The following is an 18,984-nucleotide window of genomic DNA, read 5'->3' on the forward strand; positions in this document are numbered from 1 at the left end:
TTAATTCCCTCCTTTTTACACCTCTATTCTACAAAGATGAGGATGTTGGGGGTTGGTGGAGGGGAATGATGAGCAGAGTATTGATCTCATACCAGGTACAATTCTGCGGAAGGCTATCCTGAGAGCCAAAAGGCAATTCCATGTGAAGTTAGAGACATTACTGGATGCATGACAGCTGTGGCAGGGTTTGCATGCCATTATTTCCTATAAGCAAAACCTAACAGCATAAATTGCAGTGATGCTTCACTCCCCGATGAGCTCAATGCATTTTATGCAGGCTTTGAAAGGGAGAATAACACTATGCCTGTGCAAATCCCCATAGCATCTGATGACCCTGTGATCTCTGTCTCAGAGGCCGACATCAGAACATCCTTCAAGAGGGTGAACCCTTGCAAGGCGTCAGGCCCCGACTCTGTTCCGACTGACTGGCTGGAGTGTTCAAGGACATCTTCAAACTCTCACTGCTGCAGTTAGAGGTTCCCACTTGCTTCAAAAGAGCATCAAACATACCGGTGCCCAAGAAGAGCATGGTGAGCTGCCTCAATGATTATCACCCAGTAGCACTCACATCTATTGTGAAGTGCTTTGAGAGGTTAGAATTAACTCCTGCCTGAGCAAGGACCCAGACCCGCTGCAATTTGCCTACCGCCACAATAGGTCTACAGCAGACGCAATCTCGCTGGCTCTCCACTCTGCTTTGGAGCACCTAGACCACAGCAAAACGTACGTCAGGCTGCTGTTTATTGATTACAGCTAGGCATTCAACAACATCATCCGCTCAGTACTAATCAACAAACTTAAAAACCTAGACGTCCGTACCTGCCTCTGCAACTGTATCCTTGACTTCCTTATTGGGAGACCACAGTCAGTGTGGATTGGTAATAACATCACCTCCTCACTGTCAATCAACACAGGTGCACCTCAAGGATGTGTGCTTGGCCCACTGTTTTACTCTCTCTACACTCATGACTGTGTGGCTAGGCACAACTCCAATGCCATCTATAAATTTGCCGATGACACCACTGTTGTTGGCAGAATCTCAGATGACAATGAGGAGGCGTACAGCTGTACAGGATTGAGATAGCTTGGCTGGTTAAGTGGTGTCACAACAACAACCTCACACTAAACGTCAGCAAGACCAAGGAATTGATTGTGGACTTCAGGAAGGAGAACGCGGGAGAATACACACCAGTCCTCATTGAAGGGTCAGTGGTGGAAAGGGTGTGCAGCTTCAAGTTTCTGCATGTCAAAGTCTCAGAAGATCTATCTTGGGCCCAACACATTGATGCAATCATGAAGAAGACACACCAGTGGCTCTACTTCATTAGGAGGACAAGGAGATTTGCTATGTCACCAAAGACTCTTGCAAATTTCTACATATGCACGGTGGAGAGCATTCTGATTGGTTGCATCACTGCCTGGTACGGAGGCTCCAATGCGCAGGATCAATAGAGGCTGCAGAGAGTTGCAGACTCAGCCAGTTCCATCACGGGCACAACCCTCCCCATCATCAAGGACATCTTCAAGAGGTGGTGCCGCAAGAAGGTGGCATCCATCATTAAGGACCCTCTCCGTCTGGGACATGCCTTCTTCACATTACTACCATTGGGGAGGTGGTAGAGGAGCCTGAAGACCCACATTCAACATTTTAGGAAACCTTAAGAGCCATATTCAACATTTAGGAACGCTTTCCTCTCTGCCATCAGATTTCTGAATGGTCCATGAACCTCATTTTTCCTTTTTTGCACTATTTATTTACTTCTGTAACTTTAACTGTAATTTTTCATGTCTTATATTGTACTGCTGCAGCAAAACAACAAATTTCACAACATATCTCAGTGATAATAAACCTGATACTGAATCTGACCTGAAAAGAATGATGTCCCAGACAGACATCAGCAATCTCTCCTCAACCAGGGACAAAGTCCCAATGATGCAGGCAGAGGAAGCGACAAAATGGAAGGGACAGAAAGGAGGATGAGAGCTCACAGCTGGGAATATTCGATGGAAGCAACCAAGCCAATGTACCCTAGCTCTGGAAAACTAACAGATCGAAGTAACAGTAATACAGACTGATCTCACACGAGTGACACCACAAGCTTCACTGCATTGACCCAACTCCCTGAGGAGACCACTCCCGGTACCTAAGCCTGAATATGGGGCATCAGTTTACAAAAGCTGTGGGCATATAGGCTCAGGACAATTGATAATGACTGCGTCAGTGAACCCTGAACTTCGGAACACCTAAACTATGAATGTAAAGTTCAAATCTCTCAATGTGCGCAGTGTGAAAAGCAATATGCGATATGTAGCTACCTTGGAATACCTTGCCAAAGTCAAGGCGGATATAACCTTTCTACAAGAGTGTGGACTGCCACAACTCCAAAGCTATCAGAGGTGGTCGCGATTGTGGACACGAGTTGTCCACAAGATTGGGAGAGGCAATGATCGACACGCTTCTTGCCTAGGAGGCAACTTCTCAATCACTAAAGTCAAAGAGGTGGTGGTTGGTGGGCGTTTCCTCGTGGCACACGTAATTTACCAGAACACTCCGCTCCGGCAGATTGACACATATGCCTCGCCTGTGCTGAGCGTGCGTCTGGCCATCCTCCAGCAGGTCCTACCACTCCAGGTAATGTCCCAGCCAATTGTTCTGGCCAGTAACTTCAACTGCATCTCGGATGTGGCTGGACGATCCAGCAGTGCTGAAAACAAACTGGACAGTACCTCCAGACTCTTGATGGAAATGGTGAAAGAAGCAAAGTTGCACGACACCTTCAGCACCCCTGCAGGTGGAGCACAGTCGCAACCCAGCTGATCGAGATTGGATGGCTCAGCCTGGTCCCGGATAGACATCCTCTTTGTGTGGGAGGTAGTCATGGTCTGATCCACCAACGTCACACAGGTGTTAATCTCTGACCACTGCCTCCTTTGAGTTGACTGTCACTTACAGGAGTACCAGGAGGCAGGCAGAGAGATGTGGATATTCAACATCAAGCTGCTGACCCCCTAGAACATGGAGGAACTTTTACAGGTGCGTGACAGAAAATATCCTGACAGGTTGTATCTCAGGCTGATATGGCAACTGCTCTGGATTGTTAGAACCTGCAGAGAGTGGTAAACACTGCCCAGTCCATCACAGGCTTGTCACTTCCTTCCATCAAGTCCATCTTGGTGGTGTGTTGCACCAGGACAGCTAACAGTATCATTAGGGATGCCTGCCACCCTGGCCATTCCCCTTTCTCACAATTATCTTCTGAGAGAAGATATAGGAACTTGAGAGCATGGACATCCAGACTTGAGAACAGTCTCTTCCCCACTGTTAGTAGACTCCTGAACCAATCACCTCTTTCACATCCCCTTTCTGTTAGTGCTGCCATGTTGTTGAACCCTTAATTCTACCTCTTTTATTATCACTTTAGCATTTCCTTATGCATACTTCAGTTTCACAAGATCACAAGACAAGGGAGCAGAAACAGACCATTCGGCCCATCGAGTCTGCTCCAAGGAAAGGGAAAAAAGAAATGAGAAATGGGGAATGGGGAAAAAAAACCTATTCTAATGCCAATTTCCGGCCTTATCCCCATATCCCTTGATACCCTGACTATTTAGATATCTATCTATCTCCTCCTTGAACGCCCCCACTGATCTGGCCTCCACTGCTGTACGTGGCAAGGAGTTCCACAAATTCACCACCCTCTGGCTAAAGAAATTTTTCCTCATCTCTGTTTTGAAACTGTACCCTCTACTTCTAAGATTGTGCCCTCTGGTCCTGGACTCACCCACCAAGGGAAACAGCCTAGCCACATCTACTCTGTCCTTTCCTATCAATATTTTAAATGTCGCTATGAGGTCCCCTCTCATTCTTCTGTACTCCAGTGAGTACAGTCCAAGAGCTGACAAACACCCCTCATACATAAGCCCTTTCCTTCCTGGAATCATCCTCGTAAATCTCCTCTGAACCCTCTCCAACGTCAGCACATCCTTCCTAAGATGTGGGGCCCAAAACTGCGCACAGTATTCCAAATGAGGCCTCACTAGTGCCCCGTAGAGCATCATCAACACTTCCTTACTTTTATACACTATACCTCTCGAAATGAATGCCAACATAGCATTCGCCTTCTTTACCACCCATGGTGAAGGCTGAGGTGTACTCATGCTTCTTCTTCCAAAAGCTTCACTGGGGACCTCTGTGATCCTCAGCCTTATGGAAGAGGATGGCTCAGTAACATCATCACGGACGGACATACTGAGGATCTGCAAATCCTTCTATGCCAGTCTGTATGACAGATAGGCCACAGGCAAACACAGCCCCCCAGAAACTCCTGTCCCCTATCATGGAGGTCTTAGCAGCAAGCAGGAGAATCTGGAGCAACTACTGATGCTGGAGGAGCTGACTGGTCCCATCCATTCCTTTGCTTCGAATAAAATTCAAGGAAGTGACAGCTTACTGGCTGAGTTGTACTCGGCGTTCTGGTACTGGATGGGCCCAGACCTGCTGGAAGTGTACAACGCTATCCTTCTGGCTGGTTGCATTTCAGAATCCATGGGGAAGGGCATCATTAGCCTCATCTACAAGCAGAAAGGGGAAGGAATGACATCAGGAATTGGAGATCAATATCACCATTGAATGTGGATTACAAGATCCCATCCAAGGTTTTCGCCAACTAGGTCACATTGGCTCTGGGACAGGTGATCCACCTGCGCTGCACCAGGCAGGAAGATCTCTGACAGTCTTGCACTGCTCAAGGATATCATCACATACATTCAGCACAGAGGTGTGGACACCTGCCTGGGCAGCTTGGACTAGAAGGCCTTCGACAGGATGTTGCATACACACATGATGGACAAGCTCTCCAAAATGGACCTTGGGGAAGGAATCCCAAATTGGATTCAACTGCTCTGCACAGATATTCCTAATGCAATTCAAATCTATGGGTGAGAAACAGATAGCTTTCCCCATTAAGTCTGGAATCAAACAGGATTGTCCACTCTCCCCCATCTTGTTTGTGTGCCACAGAAAACTCTTTGTCGAATCCATCAGGAAGAACAAGAGCCTACCTGTACATGGATGACCTCGCCGCCTTTAGCTCAGCTCCATGGTCGGTTCACAGATTTATCACCATCTGCAACTAGTTTGAGTTGGCATCGGGGCCAGAGTCAAACACAGGAAAAGCGACGGAATGGTCTTGGCAAACTGGCCTGATCGAATCCACTGCCCCCTTCACCATCAGGTTTGACTACCTGAAGGTGCTGGGGCTCTGGTTCAGTGGCCGAGGCATGTAACAAGAATTGGCTGGAGCAGATAGGAAAGGTCAAGCAAAAATTGGGACAGTGGGATGGGTGCTCCCTTTCGATGACTGGGAAGAACCTGGTCATCAGGTGCAAGGTGCTGCTGTGTTTGGTGCAGCTGTGGCCCATTCCCCACAACACTACCCTGGCAGTCACCTAAAGCCATCTTCCAGTTTATCTGGGGTTCCAGAATGGAATGGGTCCAATGGGTCACAATGCACAAGTCCCTGCACAACTGGGGAGAAAGCGTACCCAACATCATGATTATCTTAATGGTTACTTTTGTGTGTGGCTGCATCAAGCTGTGCTTGGAACCAAATTACACAGGCACCAAGTGTCGGTACATGCTGAGGTTCTACCTGCCCCTGGTGTTGTGAAAGTTGGGCCTGTCCTCATTACTGCGCAATGTCCCAGTCAGCTGGGCAGCGGAATGAGAGAGAGCAGAGTGGTTGGGCTTTGGCTCAACAGGCTTTCGCGAGCCAGGGTAAGAGGCGAGATTTATAGAGCGGGTGTAAGTCACTGGTTTATTTATCTCAGTAGTATAATATTGGATAGTGCCATAGCATTATGCATCTGGGATTGGTCTTACGTTTGGAGTGCCAGATGTGGAGACCCTGGGAGACTACCAGCCTCCCCGATGACTTACATCTGCACAAAGTGCATCGAGATGCGGCTCCTCAAGGAACGTGTTGAGAGTCTGGAGCAGCTGCTCGATGACCTTCGGCTGATTAGGGAGAGTGAAACAGGAAATAGAGAGAAGTTAAAAGAGTTTGTAGAGAGTACCTCTGTGGCGGTCTCCCTCGAAAATCAGTATCTCATTTTAGATTCTGTTGGAGAGGATGACCCGACAGAGGAAGACCACAGCAACCGGGACTTTGGTACCGTGCCTGGTGCTGTGGTCCATCGGGGAAGGAGTAATGCAGTAGTTATTGGGGATTCTATAGTGAGGGGAACAGATAAGAGATTCTGTGAACCCGACAATGAATCCTGGATGGTGTGTTGCCTCCCTGGTGCCAGGGTATGGGATGTCATGAACCGGGTCCAGAATATTCTGAGGGGAGAGGGTGATCAGCCAGAAGTCTTGGTACATGTAGGTACCAATGACATAGGTAGAAAAAAAGAAGAGGTCCTGAAGGAGGAATATAAGGAGTTAGGAAGGAAGTTGAGAAGTAGGACCTCTAAAGTGGTAATTTCAGGATTACTACCTGTGCCACGTGCTAATGGAAGTAAGAATAGAAAGATATGGCAGATGAATGTGTGTCTGAGTGACTGGTGCAGGGGCCAGGGCTTCAAATTTCTGGATCACTGGGACCTTTTTTGGGGGAGGCATGACCTATTCACTTAGGATGGGTTACATCTAAACTCCAAGGGGTCCAATATCCTGGCGGGAATATTTAATTTAGCTGTTGGGGAGGGTTTAAACTAATCTGGCAGGGGGATGGAAACCAGGATGTTAGGATACAAGGTGTTAGGGTAGAGGAGGAGGTTTATAGAAACAAGTCCAAGATAGTGTGCAGTGAGGATGGTAAGAAGGACAGGCAGGTGAAAAGTCAGGATAATTTACTGAACAATAGAAGTACAACAAAATCAGTACTGATTTTCGCCTAAATGTACTATATTTAAATGCATGTAGCATTAGGAATAAAGTGGATGACCTAGTGACACAACTACAGATTAATAGATATCACATTGTGGCAATCACCGAGTCATGGCTTTATGATGGATGTGATTGGGAAGTAAATGTCCAGGGGTACACAGTGTATAGGAAGGATAGGTGGGTAGGCAGAGGGGGTGGTGTGGCCCTGATGGTTAGTAATGATATAAAATCAATAGAAAGGAAGGACGTTGGGTCAGAAGAAGTGGAATCCTTATGGGTGGAGCTAAGAAATAGCAAGGATAAAAGGACAATAATAGCAGTTATATATAGGCCCCCTAATAGCAGTCAGGATGTGGACTATAAGTTGCAGTTAGAAATAGAAAAAGCGTGTCAGAGTGACAACGTTAAGGTAATTATGGGGGATTTTAACATGAAGGTGGATTGGGAAATCCAGCAAGGCAGTAGATCTCAGGAGAGTGAGTTTGTGGAATGTCTACGAGATGGCTTTTTGGAGCAACTTGTTGATGAGCCCACCATGGGATCGGCTGTTTTGGATCGGGTGCTGTGTAATGAACCGGAGGTGATTAGGGAACTAAAGGTAAAGGAACCATTAGGAACTAGTGATCACAATATGATTGAGTTCAGTTTCAAATTTGAGAAAGAGAAGCTGATAACTGGTGTATCGATATTCCAGTGGAACAAAGGAAATTACAGTGGCATGAGAGAGAAGCTAGCCCAAATTGATTGTTAGAGTAAGCTAGCTGGAGGGATGGCAGAGCAGAAATGGATAGAATTTCTACAAGAAATAAGGAAAATGCAGGATAGATATACTCCAAGAAAAAAGGTTTAGAATGGAAAAAAGGCACAAATGTGGATAACGAGAGAGGTTAAGGCTAAAATAAGAGCAAAAGGGAGGGCATACAAGGAAGCAAGAATTAGTGGGAAAACAGAAGACTGGGAAACTTTTAAAAACCTGCAGAAAGAAACTAAGAAGGTCATTAGGAAAGAAAAGATGAATTATGAAAGGAAGTTGGCAGATAACATTCGAAAGGATACTAAGAGTTTTTTTAAATATATGAAGAATAAAAGAGAGACACAGGTTGATATAGGACCAATTGATAACGGTGCGGGAGAGATTATAATGGATGATAAAGAGATGGCAGAGGAACTAAATGAGTATCTTGCATCGGTCTTCACTGTGGAGGACATCAGCAATAGTCAGGGGTCTCAAGGGATGGAACTGCGTTCAGTTAAGATTACTAGAGAGAAGGTGCTAGGGAAGCTAAATGGACTAAAGACAGATAAGTCTCCTGGACCAGATGAGGTGCATCCCCAGGTTCTGAAGGAGGTGGCTTTAGAGATTGTCGAAGCACTAGTGATAATTTTCCAGGAATCGATAGACTCCGGCATGGTTCCGGAGAACTGGAGGGTCGCAAATGTAGTTCTGCTGTATAAGAAAGGTGGGAGGCAACATAAAGGAAATTACAGACCTATTAGTCTGACATCGGTGGTGGGAAAGTTATTAGAATCGATCCTCAAGGATGAGGTTATGGAATACCTAGAAGTGCCAGGCAAGATAGGTCCAAGCCAGCATGGTTTCGTGAAAGGAAGATCCTGCCTGACCAACCTATTGGAGTTTTTTGAGGAAATCTCAGGTAGGGTGAATAAGGGAGAGGCTGTACATGTTGTGTATTTAGACTTTCAAAAGGCCTTCGACAAGGTGCCGCACAAGAAGCTGATTAATAAGATGAGAGGTCATGGAATTACAGGTAGGATAATAGAATGGGTGGAGCATTGGCTGGTTGGCAGAAAGCAAAGGGTGGGAATAAAAGGATCCTGTTCTGGTTGGCTACCGGTTACTAATGGTGTTCTGCAGGGGTCGGTGTTGGGGCCGCTTCTTTTTACTTTGTACATTAACGATTTGGATGATGGAGTACATGGTTTTGTGGCTAAGTTTGCAGACGACACCAAGATAGGTAGAGGAGTAGGGAGTATTGAGGAGACAGGAAGGTTGCAGAGAGACCTAGATAGTTTAGGAGAATGGGCAAGAAAATGGCAGATGAGATTCAATGTTGAGAAATGTGCTGTTGTACACTTTGGAAACAGAAATAAATGGGCAGATCATTATCTAGAAGGGGAGAAAATTCAAAGTACAGAAGCACAAAGGGACTTGGGGGTACTTGTGCAGCATACACTAAAGGTTAAACACCAGGTCGGATCGGCAGTAAGGAAATCAAATACCATGTTGGCATTCATTTTGAGAGGCCAAGACCAGAGGGCACAATCTTAGAATTAGAGGGTACAGGTTTAAAACAGAGATGAGGAGAAATTTCTTTAGCCAGAAGGTAGTGAATTTATGGAATTCTTTGCCACGTACAGCAGTGGAGGCCCAATCATTGGAGGCGTTTAAGGAGGAGATAGATAGGTATCTAATTAGTCAAGGTATCAAGGGATATGGTGATAAGGCCAGAAATTGGGGCTAGAAAGGAATAGTGTTTTTTTTTCCTTTAGCTTACGGAGCAGACATTTTTGCCCCACTTCTCATTTATTTTTTCTTTTTCTTTTTCCCTTCCTTTTCTTTGGAGCAGACTCAATGGGCCGAATGGCCTACTTCTGCTCCCTTGTCTTGTGATCTTGTGTGACTTTGCTGCACTACCTGCCCTTTGTGGAAAAGTTCTTTCAGAGAAACGCCTTAAACTACAAGTCCATCAGGCAGTGGTCAGCACAGAATATCATGCAGGCACCCCTGTGGAGTGGTTCCCTGTCCAAACCACCTGGCAGAATGCCTCATCACCAGAACTCATCAACAAGCACCAAGACCTTGCCTGGCTGGCAATAGAGGAGCTCTCTCAGTCAGATTCTTCCTCCATGGGGGGAGTCTCATTCCCAACACAAGCTGCCCTCAGGATGGCTGCAATAAGAGTGAGATGGTCTTCGGAATTGTGTACTTGCAAAAATGGCCTGGAGAAGGATGCAAGTTGTTGTTATGGTTCATCCCAAGCAGCTGTGTAACAGAGGACTCTCTGATCTATGGGTTGTTCCCAGGGACACATACTGAGACAGACACCAAGTGCTGCTGGAAGATCAACTTGGTGAAAGACGTTCTTTGTTCTGCCCGAAACTTGTTGTTCTTCCAATACAATGAGATGTCCAAAAGCAAATGCTGCCAACTGGCACATTCCAGGCTGCAGGAGTACAGGCTGTGAGATGCACTGAAGCTTGGCGCAGTCAATGCAAAGATTTTGTGGGGAAGGACCACAGTCTAAGGTCCTTCTGCCATTGGACACTGAGGGGCTAAATCTGTTGGGGAAGACTTTCAAACACTTAATTTGTATCATCCCAGGAGGCCACATGATTGGTAATGGTGCTCTGTACACAGAATGCATGAACACTACAAAAGTATAGTGTCATAGAGTCATATACAGCACGGAAACAAGTCCTTCAGCCAAACTCATCCGTGCCAACCAATTTGCCAACCTGACCAAGTTCCATTTGCCTGCATTTGGCTCATATCCCTCTAAATCTTTCCTATCCATGTACCTGTCCAAATGTCTTTTAAATATTGTAATTGTACCTGCCACTACCACTTCCTCTGGCAGCTCATACCACATACCCACCACCATGTGTGAAAAAGTTGCCCCTCAGGTCCCCTTTTTGCTCTCACCTTAAACCTAAACCCTCTAGTTTTAGACATCTCTACTCTGGGAAAAGACTGTGACCATCCACCTTATCTATGTCCCTCATGATTTTTAAGGGCACCCCTCAGTCTCCTACGCTCCAGGGAGAAAATCCCCAGCCTATCCAGTCTCTCCTCATAACTCAAGCTCTATAGTCCTGGTAATGTCCTCACGTCCTGCACCCTTTCCAGGTCTCTCTGTTCTACAATACTCTCCATGGCCCTGATATTTACTGTGTTTAATCCTGCAACACGTCACACTTGTCCAGGTTAAATTCCATCTGCTATTCCTTGGCTCACTTTCCCAAAATAGAACCAATAACCCTGTGAATATAGACTGAATGACACTATGAATACAAAGAGAGCCATGCACTGTTTTTTACACTTGTAGAATTTGTTTATGAATTAAGTTTATTTTTGAAATTTAAAAAAATGGTCTTTGGTTGTACTGGGGTGCTTCTGTGGGACTGGATGGGCCCAGACCTGCTGGAGGTGTACAGTGGTTCCATCTGGCAGCATGAAGAAGGGCATCATAACCCTCACCCTCACACGGAAGGGGAGAGGGAGACCAGAAATCACTGTTGAATGTGGATTACATGATTCTGTCCAAGGTCACCATTAAGTGGATTAACTTTGTTCTGGGACAGGTGATCCACCTAGATCAGACCTGTACCATATTCAGCAGAGAGGCCTCTGATACACTTGCAGTGCTCAGGGATACCATCGCCTGCATGTAGGACAGGGGTTAGACAGGTGCCTGGTCAGATTGGACCTGAAGGCCCTTGAGAGAATATCGTACAGTACATGTACATGATGGATGTGCTCTCCAAAATGGACTTTGACGAGGGAATCAGCAATTGGACACAGCTGCTCTACACGGACATCAGCGGCATCCCCTTCAAATCTGGAGTCAGGCAAGGCTGTCTACTCTCTTCCACCTTGTTGGTGCGTTGTATCAAACCTTTTGCTGAATCCATCAGGAAGAACATGGGCATTAGAGGGGTGACAATGTCTAATCCCTGTCTTACATGCAGACGATGGTATCCCTGAGCACTGCAAGTGTATCAGAGTATGGGGGGCATTCAGATCAAAGCCTCCCTGTACATGGACGACATCACCATCTTCTGCTCGGATCCACAGTCAGTCCACAGACTGAGCAACATCTGTGACAAGTTTGAACTGATCTGGAGAACCAGAGCTAACCACAGCCAGATGGAGGCCATGTTCTTTGGCAACTGGCCCAATTATTGTTCTGTTCCATTCTCGTCAGGTCTGACTACCTGGAGCTGTCGGGAATCTGGGGTGGAGGAGCTGAGGCCTATGGCAAGAATTGGCTGGAGCAGATAGCCAAGTAGAAACAGAAGCTGGGAATGTGGGAGCAGCACTCTCTCGCTGGGCAAGAAGCTGGTCATCAGGTGCCAGGTGCTCTCGTGATGCAGCTGTGGCCCAAACCCTGCACTGTGGCAGGCACCCAAGCCATCTTCCATTTCATCTGGAGATCCAGACTGGATCGTGTTCCTCAGGTCATGATGTCCAGGACTCCAGAGAAAAAGGGGAGAAAAACATTCTCAACCTTGCTCTTGTCCTGATGGCCACCTGTGTGTGTGGGTCCATCAATCTTTGTGTTGAGTTCATATACACAAGCACCAAGTGTTATCAAGTGCAGAGGTTCTACCTGTTCCCAGTGTTGTGAACTTTGGCCCTGGCTTCATTGCTACTCAATATTCCATTCAGTTGAACCATTCAGCACCACCTGTCATTCCTGGAAAAAGTCCTGCAGAGGGACATCTATGGTGCATGGAATACAGGGAGAGCTGGTTAGGTGGATTCAAAATTGGCTTGGAGGTAGGAAGCAGAGGATGTTGGTTGAAGGTTTTTGGTTGGATTGGAGGTCGGTAATTAGTGGTGTGCTGCGGGGGTCAGTGTTGGGACCCTTGTTATTCATTATTTATAACAATGCACAAGGCTCGATCGGTAAATTTGCAGATGACACGAAATTAGGTGTTGTTGATAGCAAAGAAGGTTATCATAGATTACAAGGTGATTTTGATCAGTTAGGGAAGTGGACCAAAGCGTGGCAAATGGATTTCAATACAGGTAAGTGTGAGGTGATGCATTTTGGAAAGTCAAACCAGCGCAGGACTTATACTATGAATGGTAAGGCACTAGGCACTAGTATGGAACATAAGGACCTAGGAGTACAAGTGCATTGTTCGTTGAAAGTGGTGTCACAGGTGGAAGGATGGTGAGAAAGGTGTTTAGCACGCTGGCCTTCATCAGTTAAGGCATTGAGTATAGGAATTGGGGCGTCGTTGGTGAGGCTGCACCTGGAGTACTTTGCACAGGTTTTGTCACCCTGTTATCGGAAAGATGTGGCTAAACTGGAAAGAGTGCAAAGACTTACTGGGATGTTGCCAGGACTCAAGGGCTTGAGTTACGGGGGTTGGCCAGGCTAGGTCTTTATGAGCTGAGAATGAGGGGCGGCCTTATAGAAATGTTTAAAGTTATGAGAGGAATAGATAAGGTGGATACTAACAGTCTTTTCCCCAGGGTAGGGGAATCCAAAACTAGGGGGCATAGGATTCGGGTGAGAGGGGAAAGATTTAACAGGGACCTGAGGAGCAACTTTTTCAGAGGGTCGTGAATATATGGAACAATCTGCCAGAGGAAGTGGTTGAGGCAAGTACAATGGTATTACTTAAGAAGCACTTGAATAGGTACACGGAGGGGCGGGGCTTAGGGGGATATGGGCCGAACACAGGAAATTGGGACTAGCTGGGTCAGTACTGTGGTTGGCATGGACTCGTTGGGCCAAAAGGCCTGTATCTGTGCTATATTGCTCTATGACCACAAATCCACCAGTGGTTAGTGGGGTATGTTCCGGAGACTCTGCGGGAGGAGATGGTGGATTCTGTGGGATGATTTCCCACACAAACTGTCATAGACATCGCCAGGACTAACAAACCAAGATCTACCCATCAGATCCTTCCAATATGATTGGAGTCCTCAAATCCACCACATGCTGGCCTCAAAATGGCTATGATGTGGATGAGACGATCTTCCATCTCCTTGTGGATTACGCATTTGCCAAGGTCTGTAAAGGAACATAGTGGTCCTCACTGAGGTTCATCCAAGCAGCTGCATCACACAGGACTCCGCTTTACAAACACCAACTACTGCTGGAAGATCATCAACTTTGTAACAGGCACACCCTGGTCTCCCCAGACTTGTTGGTCTTCCAGTGTAAGATGTTCACAAGCAAACGCTGTTGACTGGCACATTCCAGGGTGTAGGAGTATGTGCTGAGGATTGCACTGAAGCTCAGTGATGCCACTGCAAAGGCTCTGTGGGATCCTGCTGCCACTGGACATTGAGGGGCTGGGTCTGTGTAACAGCCTCTCAATCACTTCAAGGATGCATTATTTAAGAAGGAAGAGAATGTATTGAATTGTTGGTAGAATGAATATAGAGACATGTCCTGGTTGTAACAAAAACAGTGGCCTTTGGTCACATGGTGTGACCTTGGAGCCAATCATGTAGGTGGTTGTTGAATATTTTCACTTCTTTATACTTCATATACTGTGGGAACAGACTGGATTACATTTTAAAGGGCCTTTTCTGAATTAAAAGTTTGGTAGGTGAGCTCAGTCCCATGGGTGGTTTGGCTGGCAGCACGTGGGGATTTTGAGACATTGCTTATGGTCCAGATGACTACATCTGCACAATGCGCCTCCAGTTGATTTCAGAACTTGAGTGGTACATCTACTAAAGCTGCTGCCTCTCAGCTCCTGTGACCTGGGTTCAATCCTGACCTCTTGTACTGTCTGTCTGTAGCTTGCACATTCTTCCTGTGAAAATTCTTTCCCCTGGGTGCTCTGGTTTCCGCCCACATCACAAAGATGTGCAGGTTGCTAAGTTAAATAGCCACTGTAAATTGCCCCTGGTGTGTAGGCAAGGGGTGGTAGAATCTGTGGGGAGTTGATGGGAATAAGGGGAGAGTAAAAATGGGACCTACAATAGAAGCACTACAGTACACCGACGAGACTAAAACTCTTATGTGGCAGCTTAAGGAAACGCATCAGCGAGGGAATGGGTGACTGCCAGGCATAAAAAGCAAGGCAGACGGGTGGACAAGAAGCCCCAGAGTACACCTCCCTCCAATGACATGGAAGAGAGCAAAAGGCTTTCTTTCCCACAGCAGAGGTGTCTAAATCAACAGGGTAAATGTTTAGGGTGAGGGGTTAGACGTTCAGAGGGGATCTGGGGAAAAACCCCCGGTGGGTGGTTGGAATCCGGAAAACACTGCGCGATGAGGTGGCGGAGACAGACTCACAGACTCTCACAACGTTGAAGTATCTTGACAAGCATCAAATAGGCTACAGACTACGGTGCAGATAAATGGTATTGGTGTAGATCAGAGAAGGTCAGCATGGACATGGTGGGCCGAAGAGTCTGTCTGTGTGCTGCAATACTGTTAAGGTGCGAAAATGCGCAACGTACCATAGTCACCGAGCCTTTCGCAGCCTGGCTGCATGGAAGTCTGCCGGACAGCAGTACCGAGGACACCTCCCGCGGCGTGAGGAGAGGCTCCAGCATTACTGTGCATCCACTGCGGACAAGCCGGCCTGTGGCGTGCACACCGCCCGGTGGGCAACCTGAGGGGCCAGCTTCGGGATCACCTTCCTGCCGCTACGGCGGGGCTGACACACTGAACCTGAGCGCGTGCGGCTCCAACAGCGCCCCCTCCCCCACGCGAGGGGCGGGCGCGACAGTGGCGGGCCGAAGGGGTGGGGAGAAAGGCGCGCGTCACGTCCATCAGCCGGCGTCCCGTGGCGTGGATTGTGACGTCCCGGCCCCTGCGCTGGGCTGCGGGAGACCCCTGGCGTTATTGCGTTGGAGACGCCATTGTTGTGGAGGTGGTGTCGGTTTGAAAGTGTCGGGGCTCTCCACCCGGGGACTGTGCGGAGATCGCCCGCCCGCGTCCCTCCACCGCCCCGCTGCTTCCGAGTGTGGTCGGTAGGCCGAGCGAGCGCTGCACTGCGACGATGTGTGTGAGAGCAGTGGGCAGGCCTTCCGCCAGCAACTGAGCCGGGCGCGGCCTTGTCGTCTCGCTTCCCCGGCCCTTACCCGGCGCCCTTCCTTGCCCTCTCCCGCCCACTCTCCGTGCCCCCCCTCCCCTTGCTCCCGCTCGCTCGCCCGCCTTCCTGCCTGCCCGCCCGCCCATGAAGCCGGCCGGCGCGTGAGGATCCACCGAGGAGGAGTGTGAGGCCCGCCCGCTGCCGGTCGTCGGTGGAGGCTCCCCGAGAGAGGCCGCCCGGAGCCCGGATCCTCCCGCCACCCAGTGCCTGCGGCTAGGAGTGCCTGGAGATCGCCACCGCTGCACCGCCGGAGGAGGGAACGCCGAGACGCAGACGTGGACCTTTTTGTGTTAGATTTAAACAAAAACTGCGGTCGAACTTGCTGCATTGCGGCTTTGTCATAAAACAGACCAGAGGGAAAACTCCATAGTTCCGGATTCTTTCCCTGGGAAGTAAATCCTTTGGACTTCTTGGACATTTAAACTTTACCATTGACTTTTGAACTATCCGGTTTATTAGTGAGTAAATCAGCTAGTATATAATTTTTGTGCAATGTGAAGTTAGAAGGAAGCCGGTTGCTTATTGAATTTCGGTCCAGATTAGTGTTTTTTTTAAATATTGCTATACAGCAAAATCTAAATACTTGAATTTCAGATATGGGAATTAAATTGTGAGAAAAGATTTTTTTTGTTTTGTGTTTTGCAGTGTTAAAAGGGTAATTTTTTTTGTGGGTAAGACTTGTCCCATTCAAAAAAAAACAGAAATGTCGTGTATACATTACAAATTTTCTTCTAAACTGAACTATGACACGGTCACTTTCGATGGGCTTCACATTTCCTTGAGTGATCTAAAGAAGACTATCATGGCCCGAGAGAAGCTGAAGGCAGCAGACTGCGATTTACAGATCACCAATGCACAGACCAAGGAAGGTAAATAAACTGCTGTGACTTTTTATTATTTCAGGAATTTATTTGTCCTTTGTTTTATTTTCTCGAAGCGCATTCTGTGGTAGACAAGATGGCGCGTGTTGCTGGACTTGTCTCATTTCAATAGGATATCTTGCTTACACGTCTGAAGGTACAGCAAGTCCGGGGCACTGGAAGCCGAAAGCTTTAAAATATATGCTGGATCTCACGTTTGTAGTTTTATCATGCTCCTAATTTTCTTAGTAGTTTTTACATTTCCTTTATCCTTGTCTATTGTCTATGGTTTTTAATATGAAAATGAGTTCCTTGCCTTTCCTTATTCTCAAACTGACCTTAGGCCCTCGAGGGGTTTATTTGGAGAACTGTAGTAAGCTTTAAAGTTACCCTAGGAAGAGCTCCTTCTGGGAGGTCTCGCCTACACCCACCTACAATCTATCAGGATGACGGTGAGGGACAATGTACTAAATTAAAAAAATACTAAACACAACGAGGCTGGGAGGTGTGTTGGAGTAGTTGAACTTGGTTTGAATCCTCATGAATAAAGTAGTTTTGAAAACTGGGAAGTACATTTTGGATGAAGTCATAAGTTAGATGCAATTACTGCATACTATTAAATGATTCTGCAAAGGTTTCATAATCCATAAGGTCTGCTGGTTTTGGTGTTTAAAATATTTTAGGGAAACTGATCTACCTGCATTTTTAAGATAAGATCTTTTATTAGTCACGTATATCAAAACACAGTGAAATGATAGATTAGTAAGATTGGTTTGTCATTGGGCTGACTGATTCAGAACAAAATTCAAAATCTGATAATCTAATTGTAGAAAATTCACGAAAGGAGGACTTCTGAATGTGTTAATGTTGAAAAAGCACCACCAATTTAAGCCCACTTTTCACTGATCCAAGGCTCTGTCCTTCAGTTCAACTCCATATCCTGGCACAGCATCATCAGGGTTTCTGCCTCTACCACCCTGCCAATTATTCCAATTATAGGCCCTCTGATTTTTCACCCTCAGTCAACGGGGAATGGGTCTTTCCTACTTATTTATATGGGCTTCACCTAATTTAATAGATCTCCATTCAGACTAAGACACTTCTGTTGCAAAGAAAGCAATCACAGCCTATCCGTCTTTCCCTGTAACTACAGTTCTCCAGTTTTAGCAACATTCTCACAAATCTCTATGCCTTCTCCAGTGCAACCACATCTTACTCTACATTCTTCTGAAGTCAAAATGCATTCTTCTTTCCTGTCAACCACATGGCCAATTTTTGTATTGTCTGTATATTTCATTGGTTCTCTCTCACCTCCCCAATATTTGTCTAAATCATTAATGTATACAATAAAAAAACAATTTGAATGAATCTTGAGCCTTGTGGGAGCCTGTCAGCCGTGAAAACATCTGTTAATCATACCTTCTTCCTGCCACTTTGCTGCTACCTGAGTCCCAGGTACATTTGCTCTTTTGATAAGTGTGCAAAACCTGATCAAAAACTTCAGTGAAACCCACATACACTACCTGAAACAGACTGCACTCATCACTCTTCTTACCATTCAAAAACAAATGGTTAAGTCAAAAACATTTCTATTCCAGAAGTGGCTGATTTTATTAATCTGCCTTTCCAACTGAAAATTTCATACTCTTTCCCAACTGATTCCAAAATTTCCACAGACTTTAACTGATTTCTCCCTGGCTTTTTAAACAAAAAATACCACACCAATAGTCCTGCAGCCGTAGATAATTGAAGAATGATGGTCAAGGCCTCTCCAGTTTCCTCCAGGATTGCTTTTGGCAACTGGGATATATTTTGGACATGCTGATTTATCCATTTTCGGATGTTTGATGTTTACTATGTTTAACTAATGCAGTATTTCACACTTCCACCTCAGTCATAGGAGTGGAACAATGCCAATCTTGTGTAGAAAACGGCTAAAAGGTCCTAATCAAGAATGCTATCAAAACTGTCTTGACACAAGGTTACCTCTTTAGTTCCTAATGGACCCTTTAAATTTTTTGATTTTCTGTAATCTTAACTGCCAGAAGTTCATGTCATCTTAACTTTCTAATTTCTCTTCAGTTTCATCCCAACACTTTCTTATTTCCTAGTAGGTTTCTATAATATAAAGTTGTCAGTATTCATGAACTTCCCTCTTAGCCAGCCTATTACGATGACTCTAGATGTGGCAGTACTGTCCTTTTTTGTTTGTGGGAACAAGGTTATGCTAAACTTCAGACTCCTTGAATGTTTCCTGTTTCTCTGAAGCAGGAAAACTTAAGTCTAGGCATGCCTTGCTGCCCAAAGTCAATCTGCTGCCATTTGACAAGTTTGTGTTAGTGAAGTTGTCCATTTAAGTGTTTGGTATACTTTCAGAGCCACTTCAGTCCATTGGATGCCATTTCTGAATCTAATGATAAT

The 18,984-nt window shown here is 46.3% G+C and overlaps 1 protein-coding gene across 3 annotated transcripts in view; it reads left to right on the forward strand.

Annotated features, from left to right (window-relative positions):
* Positions 1-16,035: 16,035 nt before the first annotated feature.
* The window catches only part of rbbp6 (retinoblastoma binding protein 6), a 68,843-nt gene continuing 65,894 nt past the window's right edge, over positions 16,036-18,984 (forward strand). For 2 of the 3 annotated variants that reach the window (XM_052020777.1, XM_052020778.1), the window contains exon 1: positions 16,405-16,572. In XM_052020777.1, the coding sequence (XP_051876737.1) occupies positions 16,407-16,572 (166 nt within the window). In that variant the 5' untranslated portion in view covers positions 16,405-16,406. Of the gene's footprint in view, positions 16,162-16,348; positions 16,573-18,984 lie in introns of those variants that run through there. The other variant, XM_052020776.1, reaches the window with a different exon arrangement.

The sequence above is a fragment of the Pristis pectinata genome, chromosome 8, assembly GCF_009764475.1.
Source record: "Pristis pectinata isolate sPriPec2 chromosome 8, sPriPec2.1.pri, whole genome shotgun sequence".
In the NCBI taxonomy this organism is placed as follows: domain Eukaryota; kingdom Metazoa; phylum Chordata; class Chondrichthyes; order Rhinopristiformes; family Pristidae; genus Pristis; species Pristis pectinata.